This window comes from Pleurodeles waltl, chromosome 10, assembly GCF_031143425.1.
Source record: "Pleurodeles waltl isolate 20211129_DDA chromosome 10, aPleWal1.hap1.20221129, whole genome shotgun sequence".
NCBI lineage: Eukaryota > Metazoa > Chordata > Amphibia > Caudata > Salamandridae > Pleurodeles > Pleurodeles waltl.
Window position 1 is genome coordinate 1,002,201,539 of NC_090449.1, and position 21,788 is coordinate 1,002,223,326.

Here is a 21,788-nt window from a genome sequence, read left to right on the forward strand (position 1 = left end):
TCTGTGAACCCTGTTTTGATTCCTTATATACGGAAAAACCCTTTTGTATAATTGTATTAAATCAGTACAGATGCGGCATTACTCTCAGTATTCCCACCTCCCCCTTGAATATGGGCTGCGAGCACATAACTTTGCCCCTGAGCACATAACTTTGTCCCTGGTGTTGTGGTCTACATTTCTAAAGGCCTGCGGTAGACGCGTACTTTGGGCGGATTTAATACAATGCCCACTTTAAGGACTACATTTCCCAAGCACCCGTGCTGGGCGCGTAATGAAGTCCCTCGGACGCAGCACAGAAGCGCGTCCATTTAGGATACACTTAGTTGTGGTTAACAATACCAAGCACCTCCACTAGGCGCGTAATTAATTAACTGGCATAGGATTTTTTTTCAGGTTGCTAATTCAATACATATTAGCATACCCACTCTAAGGACTTCATTATCAAAGCGGCTGTGTTGGGCGCGTTATTATGTCACTCGGACCCCGCACACCTCTGATGCTGAGTGAGGTCAAATAGGTAACACATTCTGGTTTCCAATGTCACTTGGAGGAGTACAAGCGTGTAATAGGTGCAAATACAGTGTGAGACCTTTGACTAAAAAAGTGACCCGGGTTGAACTTCCTTATTTATTTTTCTTATTATTTTTCTGTGTATAATATTCTGTTTAACCACTGGTTGCTTACACATGTTTCTTTGCAGTGTGTCTCTGCAAGGCTCCCCTCGCTGACTTCTCAATAATGTTTGAATATCCTGTAGTAAGGGTAGGGGATTGTGAGGATTGTATTGCATGGTGTAATTACACAAACCCACGACAGTCCACACTGGATAGCAAGTTGGAGTGAGAACTCACCATGTTTTAATGTTTGCAGTGCTCACATACAAGTTGCAGTGTACAGAATTGGCACAATATGTTTACCATGGGAGACTGAAGTTTTCTTCTTTTTTTTTTTTTTTTTAGTTTGCATGTCCTGTGTTGTCAATTATTATTTCTGTACCAATGTCTTTAATTCGGTTTTATAATTTTAATCACAAATATTAATAAAAATGTAATCAGATTTATAATTTGATTTCTATGTTCCATGTAACAGGACCTTATGAATCTTCACTCCCAGCAGAAAATGCACACTGCTACTGTATGTATGTGTGCTGGAGGTGTATGTATACAAATCTCCCCTAAAGTGTCAGACACATATTGACCCTTCCCAGCAGAGTATTTCTATCCTATGCTAAAAATACCTAGAAAACCCAAGGTATCCTTTTTAATGGTGGTGTTTCTGGTATGATTAAAGATAAAGTATTAGGAGGTCTGTGGAAGTGATGATCATACATCCTCTTTATGTTCCAGCCCATGTCCTACTAGGCCAATGGGTCCAGGGCTTTCAGCATGACTATAAAGAGATATTCTGATGCCCTGGGAAAAGTATTTTCCTATTTATGTCTGGGTTTCAGACTATTAAGCGACAAACAGAACAAAATACATGTAATTCGTATAAATTACTTAAAATATCGTTTTTGCCTTTATTTAGTGCAAGGTTTCGTGTGGAAAGTGAGAATCTAGCAGAAGTGCCTCCTCCTTGGTACACTGAGGTGAAGAGAGGGACATTGGTGCATGTTGGATAGGGGCCCCTCTAAAAGAGGAAAATGTGCCTCCCCCTGCGACTGATAATACTGCTGGAATTCCATTATGGACTGTAGAGAGTGGAACAGAAGTTGCACAATGAAACTGTTCCCTACCTCCCATGGATGGGACCATGAAGGTAAACACTGGTCATGTGGCCTCAATCATAGGAAGCTGGGCCAAAAAAGACAATGATGTTGTGTACACAACAAAATCAGAGCAGGAAAAACACTAAAGCAAGCAGCCAGTAGGGCTTGCCTTCCCAGAGCATCCCTACAGGAACCTGTGGGACTAATTGGAAACAGAAGCCATTGGGAAATGGAGAAGGCATGTCAGAGTTCCAGAAACACAAGTGTGATACACGTCTGCAGAGCACATCGTCACTAAGCACAAGCACTCTGGCCTGTTGTAATCTCTCTGTGGGCTTTTAACCACGGCCACTCTTGCTATTCATTCTTTGTTGTGCTCGTTTTAAATGCTTAATTTCTATTGGTGCATTTTGTGAAATGTCCCTCTTTGTGTGCTGAGTTCCCTCCCAGGCAATTTCACTAAGTGAATATTTTTGTTGGCCATCACACTGCATCACGCTTCCCCCTGTTACAGCGCGTGATGGCCCCCTTATCTGGTTTCGGTTTACCTTTCATCCCAGCTGCAGTCCTTTCTAGACATTCATGCAGGGAGCCAATAAATCTTGCGCTCGCCTCATGGCGGTCGTGGCGCTTTGAATTGACGTTCTTATGTCAACTGTTTACTTTTCATTTTCAATTTATGTGGCAAGCAAAGTCCAGTTAGGAATTTACAACGCTTATAGCTCTAACTCGAGCAAACGCGAGACCCATTGTATTGCAAATGCTTGTTACTTTTGTGATCTTTAGATGGGGATGCATGGCTTACATTTCAAAGACAGAAAAAGGTGAGTGAGGTATTCAAAACCTGAGCATGCAATCTATAATTTATTTGAGACGACACTGGAAGCCAATGCAAGCACCTGCACTTGGCAGAGAAGGTCTAGTTTTCAGGCCAATCAGGGCTCTGATAGCTAGATACTGAGCTACAGAGAGGCCAATAGTCCTGCATATAATGCATTGCAGCAATGCAGCCAATAATGAATTACAGCATCCATTACCTATGTTCTGGGTGCTACAGACAGGAGCAATAAAAAATAGATTTATTTAGTTGGAAAAAGCAGCTCTTTGCAATGTTTCTCACCTACAGGCAAAAGTTATACATATCACGGGGAAGGTGCTTTTAAAAAAAGAAATTCAGCTGAAGTGATGCTAAGAATGAACATATCTGGTGGCACTAAAGGAGGGTGACCAGACGTCCGATTCCCCTAGGCCATCCTATATTTTTGTGATCTGCTCCGTGTCTCAACAGCTTTCTCTTAATTAAATAAATGTCCCAGTTTTGGAGAGACAGTCGGTTGAGTGTGCACTTTAGTTAAATTGTTATATACGCAGTACTCCACCCACCCTCTTTACATCTCAGCATGGACAGAAGATAAGTGCCATAAAGTCTCCCCTGATATGTGTAATCTTGTCTCATTCATTCAGCACTTGTTATGATTCGGTGAGGACAGAGGCCCTTTTAAACAAGCACTGGCAAAGTCCTTGGCTTCCAGCCTTTTGTGTTTTTAATGCTTATTTTGTTTTGGTTTTGTAAAACCTTACTGCAGAGGAAAATTCCCTACCCTCATCAGGCTAAAAGCAAACATAATGTTTGGCTTCAAAAAACATACATTGCCGTAGTAGTCCTGAAACTACTTTGTAGACGTCCTTCTTCTGAAAGACAAGAATAGTATCACTCACAGTGACCTTAATGAAGGGCTGAACCATTGCACCACACAGTTTGCTGTAGTGGGTAGAAAAGAAATGTAGAGGACACAACAGAACCATGGATGCAGAGGGCTATGTGAGTATAGGATATACAAAATTAGGAAAATCAAAACGTCTTGGCTCACACCAGACCTATAAATTAGCTTGTAACTTTAAAGTCACAAAAGTGTCATTCTAGGACCTGTTTTGATGATAAGTGTGGACAGGAAGAGAAAAGGAGGAAAGACAGGCGAAGGCAGACAATGTAAAGACAACATACAGCTGGACCTGGAAATGTTGATGCCAAGTCCTGGATAGCACTCTGTCGTCACGTTTGAACTAAGATGTGATCAACATGTTTGTCCAAACTTTAACGTTTATACAATTCTAAGTCAGGACCGGAGGTGAGGATTAGGCTGTTCTTTCCACGCTTTAGTTCTACAGTAGCCACTCAGAGACACATCTGGAAACCAGTCAACAGGTACTTCATTTCCCATCAACCCTAGGTAACATAACCACAAGTTAATGTCCAATCCTGTGCCAGCGTCGTCCCTCAAAACCCCTTGACGATGCTCCAACTCCCTCTTTCTTTGCTGCAACAGCAGCATTTCAGGTAAGTGTCTCAGTATCTCCCTGTATGTGTCTGGCTTTGCCAAAAAAAAGTACTGGTTTTGTTTAACTATCGTATATCCTTACAGCGCAGCCATGGGAACGTTTACTGCTCCTCCGTGGCTGCCTTTCTAGTAATATTTCACCTTTGTTTGGGCTCCAGAAGGGTTTTAGGTCATCCGACCGCTACAGGGCCGATCACTGCGTAAGTTTCGCGCTTCTCCAGTTCTTTACCCTCCTTTGGCCGAAGCATCCTCTCTGTCAGTTTTCCTCTCCAGAGAGATGCGTCAGGCCGCTTATTATTGTACCGAGGCTGTTTCCCCAATTTAGAGCCCCTGCCTGGACCATCATTTCTTATTTCTGGGACCTAACCCAGGCAGCACCACTACAGTAAATTATCCTGCTCAAACAAGGAGTTTTCTATCCCATTGCCTCGTTGAACCTCAGCTTGCATACTAAGTGTGATTACTATTCTATGAAATTGTGCCCTCCTCCCCCAAGGCCTACATTTGCACTCTGAGCGCTATATATTAACCGTACTGGGCAAATCCAGCGTGATAGCCCTCTGTTCTACAGACTGTGCCAGCCTTGATTCAAATATGCAGGACAGAGAAGGCTGTTAACAGACAACTAACCCGCTTCTTTGAGGAGAACTGCACCTTGGACCCTTCCCAATCCGGATTCCGCAGCAACCACAGTACCGAAACTGCCCTCATCGCCGCCGCCAACGATATCAGAACCATACTGGACAACAGTGAAACCGTGGCCCTCATCCTCCTGGACCTCTCGGCCGCGTTTTACACCATCTGCCACCACACCCTACGCTCACGCCTCCACGACAGAGCCCTGGACTGGGTCACCTCCTATCTCACCGGCAGAACCCAGAGAGTCCACATTCCACTCGGAGGCCACCAAAATCATCTGTGGTGTATCCCAGGGTTCGTCAATCAGCCCGACCCTCTTCAACGTCTACATGGCCCGCTCGCTAACATCGCCTGATCCCACAACCTCAACATCATCTCATATGCCGACAACACCCAGCTGATCCTTTCCCTCACCAATGACTCCACCAAGACCAACCTCCACAAAGGAACGAAGGCCATCGTTGAATGGATGAAGAGCAGCTGCCTCAAACTCAATTCTGACAAGATGGAAGTCCTCATCTTCGGCTCCACCCCCTCTGCATGGGCCTGCAACTCTCGGAGCCGCTCCGACTCCCACCGACCACGCACGCAACCTAGGATTCATCTTTGACTCCTCATTATCCATGACTCAGCAAGTCAACGCTGTCTCCTCCTCCTGCTTCAACATCCTCTGCATGCTCCAAAAGATCTACATATGGATACCCAACGAAACCAGTACAGTCACCCAAACCCTCGTAAGCAGCAAACTGGACTACGGCAATGCCCTCTACACAGGAACCACAGCCAAACTCCAGAAGAGGCTGCAACGCATCCAAAACGCCCCCGCACACCTCATCCTGGACATCCCCTGTCACTGTCACATCACAGACCACCTGAGAAACCTGCACTGGCTCCCAGTCGACAAGAGAATCACATTCAAACTCCCCACCCACGCTCACAAAGCACTGCACAACACCCCGACCAGACATCTCCGCTCCGCCGACCTCGCAACAGTCCCACGCGTCCGCAGAACTACAACCGGCGGTAGATCATTCTTGCACCTCGCCGCCAAAACGTGGAACACTCTTCCCACCCGCGCCAGACTAAAGACCTCCTTACCTTCAGGAAACTTCTCAAGACCTGGCTGTTCGAGCAGTAGCAGCCAACCCCCTCCTCAACGCCTTGAGGCCCTCACAGGTGAGTAGTGTGCTTTACAAATTCCTGATTGATTGATTGACCTAGAATCCTAGGTTGAGGAGGTCCCAGCAGAATATCTGGAGGAGGAGGAAATTACCTACCTACCCATTAATAGTAATTTCTGCATATAATGGATACATCCATATGGAAGGCAACATCACAGCCGATTACACCCTTGGAGAGGAAAATGCTTCAACTGGAAGCCAAGTGTCCACGACCCCCCATCTCCAGTGAAGAATTTCCCTGGCCTTTGGCCCCCTTACCTCCATTTTGGCCCCCTTACCTCCAGGGCAGCGAGACACATCATCTGACCCCAGCTCAAACGCACAGGACCCTAGTGTCGACTTACATGCATTTACCCACCTGAAAAAGGCCTTTATAGCCTCCCACCAGTCCCAATCAGGGACCCTCGTCCCAGTACATCAAGGAATCCTCCCTCCCCTGACCCCTAGGATAACCGTGATTCCCCAGCGACATCCAATGGCAGGGATTCCAGATCCTGGCGCCCATCCTGTAAGCCCTCCACTGTGGCGCAGGATCCCTTCTCTGAGCCTCCACAGGTCCTAGATACTGACATACTGGACCCAGAGGACCTCCTGAACAGGCGTTCCACGGAATGGTCTCCTGTCCTGAAGGGAGTCTTATGTGGTAAACCGCCTGCAGAAACTGCTGGACAAGGAAGTCCAGAGCTGCATTTAGGTGGAATGTACCCACCCTACTCTCAAGGTAAAGGTAGCCTCGACCCCAGAGATAGATACCAGAATAGCCAGCTTTTTGGCCAAATTTGTAAGGGACCCTAAAAAGGGGATTGACAGATCCCAGGAGTCATGCCAGGAAAAACTACTGGCTATAGCCAGGCCCCTATCAAAGATCCTGGACATGGCAGAGGACGCCAGGGCCTCCGGTTCTTTGATATCCCCTGAGACCTTGTCAGGCGGGGCTCAGAGAGTCATTATATTTGTAGGAAACTCAAACTGCGTCATTTCTACTGGAAGATGTAAATCTCTACTTATCAGGATAGACCCTAAATTGGAGGAGCTACCAACATCAGATGCATGCCCCGTAGCACAGGTGTGGTTCCTTGGCGACCCATTCATATGTGAACTGGGGAAATTTGTCAACACATTCAATTCGCTGAACAAAGTTCATACCTATCAAGAGATTCTTAACCCCCCCCTGTTTTTTTGCAGCAGCTGTCCATGGAAGAGGGCGCGCGACGGGCTGACCCTTCCAACAGCCCTCCCACAGAGGAACCGCCACTCGCAGGGGCTAGTGGCAAAATTCACCACGATTCTCCAACTTCTACCCAACCAGAAGCCTTCCACGTCAATGGAGGTTTGAGAGGAAGCTTCCAGAACAACACCTCCTACGGTTCCTCCCAAGGTGAGTATCCAGTACCATTTGGGAATTCGTCTTGGGGGCAGATAGGCACAATTCGGTCACAACTGGGAACTATTGACATCAGACGCCTGGATTCTATGGATGATGCAGGACTTCCAGATAGAGTTTTATAGCTCCCCATTTCAACAACATATGTCACGTCCCATAATTTTTTCCCCGTTACAAAGGGCTTTATTGGACATGGAAATTACTGAACTGCTAAACAAAGGGGCAATTGCCCCAGCACATTTAAATCCCCATGGCTTCCTCAGCAACTTATTCTTGGTGGAAAAACGCATTGGGGGCCAACAATCTGTTATCAACTTCAGAGATTTCAATGAATGGTTTGTGTTTCCAAATTTTCAGATGGAGGGAATCCATCTTCTCAGAGATCTATTGCAGGCAAACAACTGGATGGTGTATCTCAATTTAAAGGACGCCTATGTTATGTTTCCCATATTTCTGCCCCACAGGCACTTCCTCCAATTTCACTGGCATTCTCAGGCTCCCTTTCGGTATATCATCCTCTCCCTGGTGCTTCTCCAGAGTTATAAAACCGGTGTTGGAACACCTTCAGGCAAAAGGGATACGACTCCTAGTATACTTAGACCATCTGCTACTCATGGACCATGTAAGGGCGCCGAATAAGTGGGAAGAGGCCTATAAGGGTGTTTTCAATTGTATGGTCTTTATTTTCCTTTTCATCACTGTCTTTCCTAAACAAAAAATAACTTGAACATAAGAGTTGGCTTAGGGGAATCTCTTTTTAACCAGACTTTTCTTTTCTCTTTGGTAGCTGGCAAGAAGGAGCCCCACGTAAACTGTCCTGGCTTGGTCCTGTGTCATCAGTCTTCCTGCTGATGTCCCTCAAACAAAATACGGAAAGGACAGTATCATGTAAGTGTCCACTTATGGTTATTATAGGGGTATCTCTACAGGTTGCCAGGGATGTGTGGGAGGAAGGTGAGGGTGGAACAATACTGCTCAAGTGCACACACAGTGATTTACACCCCTACAATAGTGCAGTAGACTGTTTTGTATTGCATGCAAGGGAGACAGAGTCTCCCCTTTGTTACTGGCTTTTTCCTCCTGCCTCTCCCTCCCCTGGTCCTCTGAAATGCCTTTGAGCTGCTGACCGACCCTCCTTCCAATAAGCCTGTACATTGTGGCGCCACACCCCTCCTGTAACATGGCTCGGCTGCTTCGCTGTGTTCTTTGCCTGGGGTGGAGCTGGATTCTTCGTATGCTCCCTCGGTGACTCCTCCTCATTCTTCTCACTTCCCTGCTCGTCCTGCTGGTGCCTTTCTGTTCCCACATCACGTTCCCCTCCTGGGTCTTCTTGGTTGACGATCCCATCTGTTGGAGAGAGCCCCGCGTCTCTCCCGATCTCCTTTTCTTCCGGCGTGGTGCGCGCCATGAGGTTGCGACGCCCAAAAGTGCTCAGCGTCCTGCGAGGTGGAGCATCTTTCTGAAGTGCCCCCGGGGCACTTTATGGGGAATCCTTCACTTGCGTCACGGTCTGACGTCGGGGTCAGTCCATAACAGACCAATGTACAGGACGCCTATAGGCTCACCTGCACAGGACAATCACTCTCCTGGAGTCTCTTGAGTTTGTGGTCAACGTGGAGAAATCTTAACTCGTTCTGTCCCAGTCCATCCAATTCCTAGGGTTTTTGTTGGACTCGGTAAGGGCAATCCTGAGCCTTCCATCACAGAAACTATCCAAAATCAAACACGATCTCCGGAGAACTCTGGCCAAGGCCCTCTTCCTCTCTACAACAGGTAGCCCGCAGTGTAGGTCGTCTGTCATTTTCTAACCAGACCATTTTCCTGGGCCCCTTGCACTACAAGGCATTACAACACCTCAAAATCTCCCACTTCTGCAGAGGCCTCACTTACTCCCAGTCAGTTCTTCTTTCGGAGGAGGCCAAGGAAGAACTTCACTCGATGATTGTGCATATGGAAGCCTGGAACGGGGGCGCCTTCTTTGGTTCTTAACCGGATCTGGTTATAGAATCGAATGTTAGCCGCTCAGGCTGGGAGGCACGCTGTTGAGCATTCTCCACAGGAGAAAAGTGGTCTTCCGCAGAACTCTCACTTCACAAAAACTGTCTGGAGTTGATGGTGGGGTCCTTTGCAGTCAAATGCTGGACCAGGGACAAGGCCCAGTGTTGTCTTCTTCTCAAAATGGACAATATGGCAGCTATTCGTTACATCAATCATTTTGGGTGGACAAGGTCCAAGCTTCTCTCCGACCTAGCCCAGGACTTCTGGTCCTATTGTCTGGACCATCAGATCTCCGGCACCTGCCACGGACGGCAACCAGGTGGCAGATTGGCATTTATGACACTGGCAGAATGCCAGCCTATGGCAGCTACACCCTTGGGGGTTTTAGGAAAGTCATGACACATGGGGTCCTTCTACAATGGATCTATTCACCTCTCCCCTGGACCACCACCTGGACAGGTACTGCAGCTGGAGGCTGGACCATGCTGCAGTAGCAACAGACACCTTTCTACAGACCTGGAGCAAGGAGACAGGGTATACATTTCCCTGTTCGCCATGATTATGAGATTGTCGACCCAGCTGTGGAGCCAAATAGCAGACTTAGTGGTGGTCACCCCGATCTGGAGGTCTCAAGTATGGTTTCCAGTTCTGATGGAACTTTCTTGGGATCTTCCAATCCGTCTACCACAATTTCCCGATTTCCTTAGGGATCCCCTGGGGAACAGACATCATCTGGTCCTTCAAGGTTCTTTCAAACTCATTGCCTAGAGGATTAACGGGAACATTGGAAAGTCCCAGGTATTTCATGAGAAGCTGCATCCCTAATCTCAAAAACCTGGGCGAACAGCACCATAAGGAGGTACCGCTCAACTTGGGCTTGATGGTTGGCTTGGTGTCAGCCACAACAACTGGATCCCGGGGGGGGGGGGGTGTTGTCCATATCCTGAACTTTCTGGCCTCCTTGGCGTCAGAAGGCCTAGAGTACAGGTCCATTAATAGCTTCAGATAGGCTATTTTGGCAGGTCACTCCCATGTCAATGGCTGCCCGGTAGGTGAACATCCTCTAGTATGCAAGCTCCCGAGGGGTGTTGATTGTCCCTTTTGCCTGAACCCAGATGCTACACCTTATTGGATGTTAACACAGTAAGGTGCCTTTTCAAGTCTTGGCCAACAAATAAGTACCTCTTGAGGAAGCAATTATCAGTGAAGCCAGCTACCCTACTCTGCTTGGTCTCTTGCAGGGTCTCAGACGTCTGTGCCTTGGATTTAACAGGTAGAGTATTTACCCTGGATGGGGTGACCGTCTACATCTCTCAGAGAATAAAATCCAATTCCAGGATGGTGTTCTATCCCAAGTTTCCTGATGTTTCTAAATTGTGTGTATTCAGGACCCTGAAGGCTTATAAATCTGTGACAGATGGGATATGACCTCATGGGGAAAGGCAACTCCTTATCGCTCTTACCAAACCCCAGAAGGGAGTTTCAGCCCCTACTTCAACAAGATAAGTCGAATGGGCCATGCAAGAAGCCAGCCTCTTCCTTCGGCCCTCAATCTGTGAGAGGAGCCATGGTCTTGAAGGCATTCTCCTTAGAAGCCCAGCTGGAAGACATTCTTAAGGAAGCGAACTGGTCTTCTGATTCTACGTTTAAGAGGTTTTACTTCAAACCAGTCCAGCATCTAGCATCCCTAGTGGTGGGGAAGCTTTGAACCAGCCTTATCGTCACCTCCAGCCCTGACATAGAATGAAAAATATCCTAGATATCATAATGGAAAGTTTCAATTCTATTAAGGACACGGAAGCGAGGATTAGCCCACTCAGACACTATACATTCCGTTCCCACAATAGAGGTATAGTATCAAGATTTCTTACGGAACATCTCAGTTTACCCGTAAGTATGGATGTCCTGCCTTCAGACTATGCTAATATCGACGTCTTAAATTTTATATTTGAATCCATTCTCTTTTCCTTTCGGTTTTAGGATAGAGATGTGTTTTACTCTATTGATTGGGCCCTTATGAGGGTGTGGTGTTTAAACTGTTGTCTTCTTCCATCTCAGGAAAGGAGTCTTCCAAACAAGCATGAGATTCACGCCTGGTGGCTGTGTTCGCAGGCAGAAAGAAAGAGATGGAGCATAGTCAAGGGACTATGAGGAAAGCATGGAAAGAACAGACTAATCCTCGCCTCCACGTCCTTAATAGAATTGAAACTTTCCGTTACGACAGCTAGGAACTTTTTTCATTATGACTCCAATTCTTACCTCTCTTACTTTGGCGTATTCATGAATCTTGTGTGCTATTTCTCTCTGCTTATGCTTTATGTTTTTTTAAAGGGAAGTTCCTCAGGTCACACACCTTCTGAGCCATACTCTATTGCACCTCTCACCTTCAGTGGTTACAATATCTGGCATGCTTATGAAATGAATAATTCAAAACTCATGTGTGCCTAAAAACAATCACAGTACAACTGTAGATGTGTTCGCCCGTTACCAAAAAACAGTTTGCAACTAGACAGGAATACAATATACATATATAATATTATATATAATATACAATATTTAAAGCAATAGTTTTGATTCTAAACCAAAGGAGCAACCACCAGCCGCAATCTTTCTAGCCCTCTGTCTTACTGCAGCTCTCCCACAGAAACGACAGAATCTGAAGGTTTGTAATTACTTTCTTTGTAACCAGGATTCCTTACCTAATCCATATTCGATGGACTCTGGGTCGTCGTCGTCTCCTTCCTCACTAACTTTCTGTAGGTGTTGTAAATAGGAGTCTGTATGAAAGCTTGCCATCTCCTCCATAGATGCCACCTTGGGTTTCACAATACTGTAAAGAGAGCAAACCAAGGCTTATGAAGGCCTACAGGTTTTAAAGGTTGAGCAGAAACAACCATTTTTGTAGCAGCGAGGTACATCAATTACTCGAGTGACACTTCTCAGTTTGACTTTCAAAATCTTAAAGGGATTTTTTTTTATTTTTTAAATCCCTTACCCCTGACACATATGTAGGAGAAATGAATCTCACGCATCCTCATCTGTGCGTAAAAGATTTACTCTGCCCAATCGTTACAGATCTCTTATGGGGAGCTCTCCATCAAGAACAAGGTCAGTCAGTATCAACAGAATTACCATCAACTGCAAGTTTTGGCTTGCGGTTGATGGTGATTCTTTGGGTTATTTGTTTAACTTTCTCCTGGCCCCAACAGTTTTAGTGGTTTTCATGTTATTATACTAGGAATTGCTTTGGCTCTGCTGAGAGAAAAGGGCTGGTGCATGGGATTGAGAATTTCCAACTTAACCTATGTGAATGTGGTAAATGTTATTGGTTGTCAATGTGCAGTGACTTACAGTGCAGTGCTATGGCCCTTGGTCTAACTAGGTTTAGCTATGGTGTATTGCTTGTGGGTTGGTGAAGTCTGTTTGGAATTCCTATAAAAGTTGGTGCCAGTGCAGTTTTCTAAAGGCTTAGGACCTGATTTAGAGTTCGGCGGGTGGGTTACTCCATCACAAACATGACAGATGTCCTATCTGCCGTATTACATGTGCCATTGGATATAATGTACTTGTAACTCTAAATAAGGCCCTCAGTACGGGTACTTTGATAGGCCCTAGCATGTGCTGTTCTGGGCAGAGATGCATTACCAATCTTAGGTCTGATAGGTTATAGATAGATATAGTGGTGGATTGATCCTAGCTCCTACTTCAGTTGGCACATCCTTTCTGGAGGTCTAATCTAAGATACAAAACTCATCCGGATGCCTTTGAGTCACAATTGTAACAGCACCCAACTTTACAGGGATCTGCTGAGTTGTATTCTATCATCGTCATCAGTAATAAGGAGGTCCCACTATGGGGATGCGCCCAGTAAAACTATTAAGATAATTAAAATCAGTAATGCACTGAATATTTGCAATTGACATGTTTTACTTCTCCTTGCATTTGCTAACATTTACTTTTGAATCATGCTGTGTTTCTGTACTTTATTTCCATGCAGCATACAACCCTTTTACTTTTCGTAACACTCTTGCTGGTAGATACTCTATCTAACCACAGATTCCTCTCAAGGTGCCAGAATCGATCCGGAGAATGGGGTGGAGGGTATCTGCTATTAGACAGAATATACACCAGGAAGAGCATTGCCAAAGGTAACTAATTCTTCTGATGGGATACTTCTAACTGCAGATTCCTCACCTTGTGAATAGATACTAAAGCAGAACTATTGTTCTTTCTGGAGAAAACCATTGTCCTGTATCTCCACTGTTTTTTCCCAGACGCAGGGCAATGGTTTTCTCCAGAAAGAAAAATATTTCTCTTGTGGTTTAACAGAGGTGGTCCCTCCTTTAGGACGGAGGAGTGTCGCCCACCCTGCTGACAATGCAGCAAAAATAAAAAAGTAATGCAATGATTTTATTACGGTTTTATTTTTCAGTGCAGCCGGCCAACCAAAGCCAAGTGCTGGGGTGGGGCCATCACTGCAACTGGCAGCAGGGAAGTGGTGCACACTTAAAGTTTGAAGTGAGCATGTCTCTTTGGCCGGCTGTCTTCTGATGGCCAGCCAGACATACACACTGTAAATCTCTCCACCAGAGCTTAGATAGCTGGGTGGAGAGCAGGCACAGGCCTCTAGTGCCTGTAGGAGCCCTGAACCAGCCCGCACCTACCAATCTTGGCACTTCTCTCATGCAGGTTAACACCATGAGAACAGCATCTGAATTGGTTAGGGGAGTTGGCTCAGAGACCCCTTGCTGCCGAACTGAGAGGACTGGGGTAGGTAAATAAGCCTTTTTGTTTTAATTAAGTGTACAGTTTTTTTTATTTTTACACATTCAGGCTCAACTCCAGAGCTCTTAATCGTGGCCCTTTGTAAACACTGTTTATAAAGGACCATGATTGCGCCTGAGGGCATTCCTGGATTGACCCCTGATCACTCCACCACTGTAAGAATCAGCCGCTACCGGTGGATAAGAAAAGAAACAAGCATTTGCAATGCAATGGGTCTCTCATTCGCTCGAATTAGAGCTATTAGCGTTTTATATTCCTAACTGGACTTTTCTTGCCACATAAATTGAAAATGAAAAGTAAAACAGTTGACAGAAGCAAGCCGATTCAAAGGGCCACTGCTGCCATGAGCGTGAGATTTACTGGCTCCCTGTGCGAACTTCTAGAAAGGATCGCAGCTGGGATGAAAGGCAAACCGAAGGAGGGGCCATCACACGCTGTAACAGTAGGCAGCGTGACATAGTTTGATGGCCAACAAAAATGTTCACTTAGTGAAATTTCCCGTGGGAGGGAACTCAGCACACAAAGGAGGGACATTTCACAAAATGCACCAATAAAAATGAAGCATTTGAAACAAGCACAACAAACAACAAATAGCAAGAATGGGCATGATTAAAAGCCCACAGAGAGATTACAACAGTCCAGAGCGCTTGCGCGCTCGACCCTAAAAAGATAGCTCTTGCTTTGTTTCTTTTCAGGTATGAAAATATACACATGCGTAGCTCCGCATAAAGAAACAAAATTCACAAAAAACGTTTCCAGGACTATGCCTGCCTAGACAGCTACAACTGTTGCATGTTAAAAGGAAGAACCTGGAAAACATTTATAAAAAAATCTAAAACCTATACCCAAGGGAGGTCTGAAACAACAGGTGTAGATTTAGATCCCTTTTAAGATTTTGCCCAATACAGATGGAACGGGTTAAGCAATTTCAGGCCCAATTACATGACACTGAATATATATCTTTCTTGATGCCAGCCTTAATTTAATTAGTGAATTTTGTATGCAATTGAACAAAATATTATAAATACTTTATCATCACCCTGTGATAAGGCATTCATAGCAATGTTATAAAAATACTATTGTGTGAACAAAAATAAGCGAGTAGTCTGGTAAACTACTAACAGTTTCCAAACTTAAATCGATGACAGCGATGGATGAAACAAAACATAACACAGAAATAAAAGGCTACAACTTACGTCATCTCACTCAGCAGCCCATATGCTTCTATCAACGAATGCACCATACTGGCCTACCAACATAGAAGGAGAAGAAAGGAATTAGACACGTTAAGGAAAACAAGTAACAACTTAATTACCAATAACACCCTCTTAAACAGCAACACTAGAGAACCAATCGCAGAAAAGTCTGAATAGAGCCGCAGGTGTCACATTTAACGGATAATATGCATTGCTCAGTCATTCGTTTTTTCTTATCCACTATTATATTTAAATTGAGGCATATTCACCTCTAAACTGACCAGCATACTGTACTTTTTGATTTGGCAATGTCTTTTAGATATGTTGTTTCATCACCTAAAATCAGTGGTATGACACAAAATGATGCTGTATCCCGCAGAATTTGATGAGGAGCCCCTGAATCTCCCATATTTAACGGGTATTCATTGGCTTTAGGGTGAAGGGGGGCCCTTTGAGTGGCTGGGGGCCCCCGAATGGCTGGGAGCCCCTGCACCGCCTGGGCCTGTGTTACACAGCTTACTAACATACTGGCTTGTATCATTAACAAAAGGTACATGCTGCAGTTTATATTAACAGTAAACGGAATACAGTTAAAACATCTCAGTTAAACACCCAATTAGTTTGCTACCCTCATCAAAAAAGCTCGGCTGGGCACCATTTGACCCATACAGACATCCCATGTCAGGAGAAGTTTTAAAAATAATCCACCACCCAACAGTCCTCCCACATCGAGTCACATGATCTCCCGTAACTCGAGGTGTATAAACTGCTTTAGGGCGCACTGATCAACAACACACTTTTAAATCCATCTGTAGACCTGAAATATCATACCACAAACATAGGTTGTGGCTGCAGAGAAAGTAGCACAGAACTTTTCATACCTCTGTGCATTAAGTAAGAGTGTCTTCAGTAAAGCCCCATCCCTTGGTCCTTTATCTTTCATTCTGGTCCTTGTACCTTTCATTTTTATTTTCTCGTCTTTTTCAATACGGTAATCTCCTTTCATTGAAACATTTGTAACAATTCAATTTTCACTGAGGTAATTTCCAGACATAGGGCCTGATTAGAACTTTGGAGGAGGTGTTAATCCGTCCCAAATGTGACGGATATACCACCAGCCGTATTACGAGTGCCATAGGATATAATGGACTCGTAATACGGCTGGTGGTATATCCGTCACTTTTGGAACGGATTAACACCTTCCTCCAAAGTTGTAATCAGGCCCATAATGTTGTTTCACTTTCATTAGGCTCTCCCGAGGAACTTAACCTTGTTAGTACAGACACTGAAGGCTGCACACAATTCAAACAGTGAAAAACCTACCTATATGCAGGTTCCAAAGAAATGCCTAATTCACAAAGGGCTTCCGCAATCGCAGTGGGGTCCACGCCGCCATGTCAGGACCTCTGTACAGAATCTTCCCATTGTGGAGGCCATTTGTGAATTAGGGTCATAGCTTGTGATAGGATGGAAACTATGCAGCACAGAGTTCAAAACTATCAGCATGCAATACATATCGGGATGACAGAGTGATCCCCAAGTTACCCACATGATGACATTACTTAGGCCAGCAGAATGCATACATTTTAAATTGGTGGTGATGGTTGGTTGGGAATGAGGAGATCCAGAGCAGAGCAATTCCATACTTGTCCATCACTATTGTTAGTAGCTCTTAAAACTGTAATCCATGGTATCAAAGGGCTCCTCTTTTTTATTTCATTTTACAATTCTACAAAGCCCATTCTCACAGAAAGGCCTTAGGGCATTTTGCAGTAGAACAAGTGAAACAAAAAAGCACTGGCAAAGCCAACAGCCATTGCCTGTTTTTTACCCATTGGCTATACCAGTGCTTTCTGACAAGGGTTTGCAGCATTGACCAAAAATCAAAAATTATGATAAAGCAACTGCTACTGGTGGCCGTGTTATTCCAAAGTGCATGCATCTGTGAAGAAATATGCATGGGCATGCATGATGACTGTGTGTGTGCAAACAAAGCAAATCGCCTATAGAATGAACATTATATACTGCTGAACGTAATAATTTGGGGAAACATGAATAACCTATAAATCACTGCAGATATCATAGCCACTAATTCAGCACAGCTACTGTTATACTATTGTTAAACAACAATGAAATTCATTGTACGATTTTTGCTACCGCTCTATGTGAACTAGATACACTGAAGTGCTCCTAGCTCTGATACCAGGTCACGTGGTGCAGCCATAATTTATTACAGACCATTAAAAGACTGTATTTTTGTCCGAAAATGTTCATGTCATCATAAACAAAGTCCATAATTATTTTGTATCTATTTTGTGTGAGATTCAGCCTCTTACAAAATGTTGACGTGTTTCAGCCTATAGAAAACTTTTTAGGCCTCTGCAGGACGATCCCACTGAGCCTTTGCTTGACACATGAAAATAAAGGAGCACGTGGGCGGCTCTCCTAATTTGTCTATTGGTGAAGCTTGGAGGAGCCTTGATTATGTATCACTAGGGAAAGTTTTGTGTGCCGGGCCCAGCTTGGCTGCAGGGAAGAAATGGTTGCCTGCCACTGCCTCATGCTTGGTTCTGGAAGGATCAAGGATAATTGTAATTGAATTTATATAGTGCTTTACTAGCCCTGATGAGTCGTTAAACCACTACCACTGATGACGTGTTAAAGTGCTCAATGTTTGTGGTTAATCCAGTGGTTAAATGTTAATTACTGCAATTAGTCACGTGCTCTCAAGTAAAAAAACATCACATGGATGTTCTCCAGTTACTTGTGTCAACCTTTTGCCAAATTAAAATAAAAAGAAAATACGGCAGAGTGGCATAAGACTAAAAGGGGGGCTATACTTAGAAATAGAAGACTTGCAGAGGATGGAAAGAAGTACATTCAGAAGAAAGAAAAGAGAGGAATCATGCCAAAGGAATCAAGCGGAAGTAAGTGAAGTTCAGTTTTTTCATGTAGAGTTTTAGGAATATAGTGGGAGAAAGCTCTCTGAGATAACAAGTAATCTAAGTATGTAAGAGTGTAAGAGTGAGGAAGCAATCTGAGAATGTAAGCAGCAGAAAGAAAAATCATTATACATAGTGCTCCATATCCTGGGCTGACCGCTTAAAGCATGCAAGTTCAAGTGTATACATCACTTAAACATAAGTAGTCTAGCCTCCTGTGTGCTACAGCCCTTTTAAACAATCTGGAGTATGCCAACCTTGGTACAGCATCTGCATGCTTCACAAGAGGAGTTGGCACAGAAAAAGACAAGGTCTTATTTTATGATCTTCCCTCACTATTCTGTGTTAAAGGTTTCACGCCATTCGAGGTTGTAACACTGCTGTAGTCCACATAATGACTCGCTTGTCACAGTATTATTATTCTTGTACGTTTACACACATGAGAACTGCAGCTGACAGTAAGATCCAGGGATTGTTTGTCTTGTCATGGTGGTAAAGCAAAACTAGGCCCTCCCAGTGATGTGCTAGCAGCCAGATGACACAAACAGAAGATGCTGCTGCTACATGGAGGACACAGAGCTTCATCTGTGTCCAACACAGTCCGGCACACGGTCTTTATCATCACAGAATCTAGCAGGAATTCAAGCTTTATCAAAGTCAGCGGGTTAGAGCCTAAGTCACTGCCAGAGGCTTTTCAACCACGAGCCAGGAGTACATTCAATGTAACATCATATTTTTAATTAATATTTGTGAAACTGTAAAAAACAAATCTAGGACACTGCATGAACATCAAATAAGGTGTGTTTGACCACTCTTGATAACTCTGGTCTAATGTTACATAAACCTCTTTTACTTGGGAGATACCAATTTTCCGACTTCACTATTGTCATAATCCAGCACTGTGAATGGTCAGTGAAGGTAGCGGCAGGCTTAATCTCCTCCACCTCAAATAGGTTACACAGGCTTCCTGCTAAAGGTCAGGCAGCCTCAACGTCCTGGATCACACGAGTGGTTACGGCAGAGCCTTGAAAAATCTTGTCAACACAGTCAGGCACTAGTGTCCAATCCAGTGATTGTATTCACCAAAGACTCGTTTCTTAGTGGCCTAAAAGTCGCGAAGTACATGGGGAAGGTGCAGGATTATTTTCGTTGCTGTTCTTTATGGGTCACCTTTCTCTTTTTTCATTTTTTAACCCAATGTCTTGGACTTCATGAAGTTATCAAAAACATCCAGTTCTAGCACCTTAGCAATGTACTTCGCCACCGAGGAGACCCCATCTGGGATTCTAGGGAGATTGTTGAGGTGTTTTTGACCGCAACATTCTTTACAACACCCTACTCCTCCATCATTTCCTAGTGCACACTGTTGACAACACAATATTTGTTGAGTACCCTACTATGGAAACTCAGCATTGCTACCTGATGGACTAATAAGACTCCTACATATCAACAGTTCCTCTCTAGTGGTTATTAAGATAGTAATAGGTTTTATTATTGCCCTTCTGAAAAGACACATGTCAAATAGCAAAAGCCCACTTTGATCAGATGATGCCTTCGGAACCTTCACAATGATGCATAACTTCCAAAGCAACAAAACACTTTCCCAACAATGGAGAGCCTTCACACTCGATGTTTCCAGGGACACAGTCAACGTGCCACAGATGCGGTCATGCTGATGCTACATTTCTACATAGTGTTTGGGAATGCTGACCACTAGCACAGGTCTGGATTCAGGTGCTGGAACATATCTTCTTAATAGTTGACTCTTGGTCTGTTGCTTTGCTTATTAGGAATCACAAATGCTCCAAACGCACCAAATACCACCTAAGACTGGTAGACCTCGCTCTGGACTTCATCAAGAGGGTCATAGCCATGTCATCAGGAGCAGCTTGCTGGAAAGTGAAGGGGCGGGGCGGCGCGCACGGGAACAGGGGGGGGGCAATTAAAATAAAATAAAAAATAAAATAAAAAACACTTACTTCAACGCCGCGCATTGCTCTGCTTCTGCTTCTCCTCGCTGCCGGCACAGGCTCCCAGCCTGCCCTGTGGCCAATCCTGACGCTGCTCAAAGCGGCGTCAGGACTGGCTGGAAGCACCCAGAGACGGCCAGCCAAACACACATGCGCTTTGAGGGGGAGTGCTGTGCACATCACCCCAGTTGCCCCACCCCTTTTACCAAGCAACGATAATAAACACAATTTATTATTGTTGTTTGGTAAATGTTTTGCAGCTGTCACTGCTGGCGGGGGGTGGATTGGGGCGGGGAGCGATGCTCCTCGGCCCCCATGTAGAAGCCTCCCCTGCATGTCATGGCAGGCCGCCCACGGTACTTATTTGGCTTCAGGTGACATACAAATGGGCAGTGGCGGAAGCGGACACTTTAATGTCTGGTCAGCTCCAGCAGGGAAGCGAGGGTGCGGCCACTCTCTGGGATACATATATCCTCAAACTGTTTGATAAATTACATCCAGCCCGCTCCCCCCACCACAGCCTTAATCCAATTCATTAAAACTGCTAGTTCGACTGATGACCTCACCAACCTGGCCTTTGTGCACTGAAATCTCAAACTAAGGAATCACCAGATTCAGACGATGTTTTGCTTTCACTAATGACCGAGCTGACAAAAATCTCTGGAATGCACTTCTCAATTCAAAGAAGACATTTATTATTATTTCACCACAAGGTTCCTAAAAAAGGAGTTTAGTACATTGAAAGCACACATTTAAAATTAGTCACAGCCATGAAAGGAAAATATACCAAAATGATTCTCAACTGCAATGTACACAGCAAATATATTTTATTATGATTATGGAAAGCAAAAAATAAAATACAAATTCATCACCGCAGGGCCTGCCAAGCTCTTCATCTTTCTCATGCCAGCAAGAAGATTACCCCGTTCAACTGCGAGAAAGCGATCTCCATCCTCACGGACAGATATGTCAGGCATTCAACGTCTAATCCTGACTGAGGTCTCGGAAACTTCACCGCTACTGAGCGGGCCACCTTTTTATATCTTAAAGAACCCGAGAAGGGCTTTCTGGAACCCGCCCCCCATAAAAAATAAATATTCAAACATGCTGGCTAATGTAGGTCAGAGTTGAAAGAAACAGGTTGGAACTGGCCAGTCTCCCAAATTGTCTCGCTCAAGACCAAACTGTTCCCTCCTTTCACTAAAAAACATCACTCTGGTACATTCTTATTGTGCTGATGCCTACCTCCTCCATAATATGTCCCAGCTCTTCAGTGAGAAAGAATACAAAAACGAAGCACAGTTTACAATGTGCAGCCTTTAACATGGCAGTCTCTAAGGCTACGATAAAGTCAATAGGCAGCTAAACTGAATACAAAATGCGATCTGCAACTGGTGAACACTGGACAGCTAATTCAGGTGCAAAGTGGTGCAACATAAAGTCAGTGGTCAAAAACATATTTCACTACAGACGTCTCCAACAAAGCCCCCTTGCAACTTTTTCCTCTGACCTCCTCCCCTCGCTCCTCTGGGATAATGGATCTTGCATTCCCTGTTTTCCCTCCTTACTCCACCCTCCTTCACCCCAAGAGGGGAGGACCCCCAGCCAGAGGTTACTACAGGTGTTACCACTGTTCTTTTATTTAC

At 44.7% G+C, this 21,788-nt stretch overlaps 1 protein-coding gene across 2 annotated transcripts in view; it reads right to left on the reverse strand.

The window, feature by feature from the left end:
* Positions 1 to 21,788, reverse strand: part of HDAC8 (histone deacetylase 8) — a 571,221-nt gene that overhangs the window by 526,591 nt on the left and 22,842 nt on the right. For both annotated transcript variants that reach the window (XR_011199196.1, XM_069211852.1), the window contains exons 2-3: positions 15,231 to 15,283; positions 11,949 to 12,079 (exon numbers count right to left, since the gene is read on the reverse strand). Coding sequence is in view for 1 of the 2 variants with exons in the window: in XM_069211852.1 (XP_069067953.1) it covers positions 11,949 to 12,079; positions 15,231 to 15,283 (184 nt within the window). In the remaining variant the exon portion in view is untranslated. The remainder of the gene's footprint in view (positions 1 to 11,948; positions 12,080 to 15,230; positions 15,284 to 21,788) is intronic.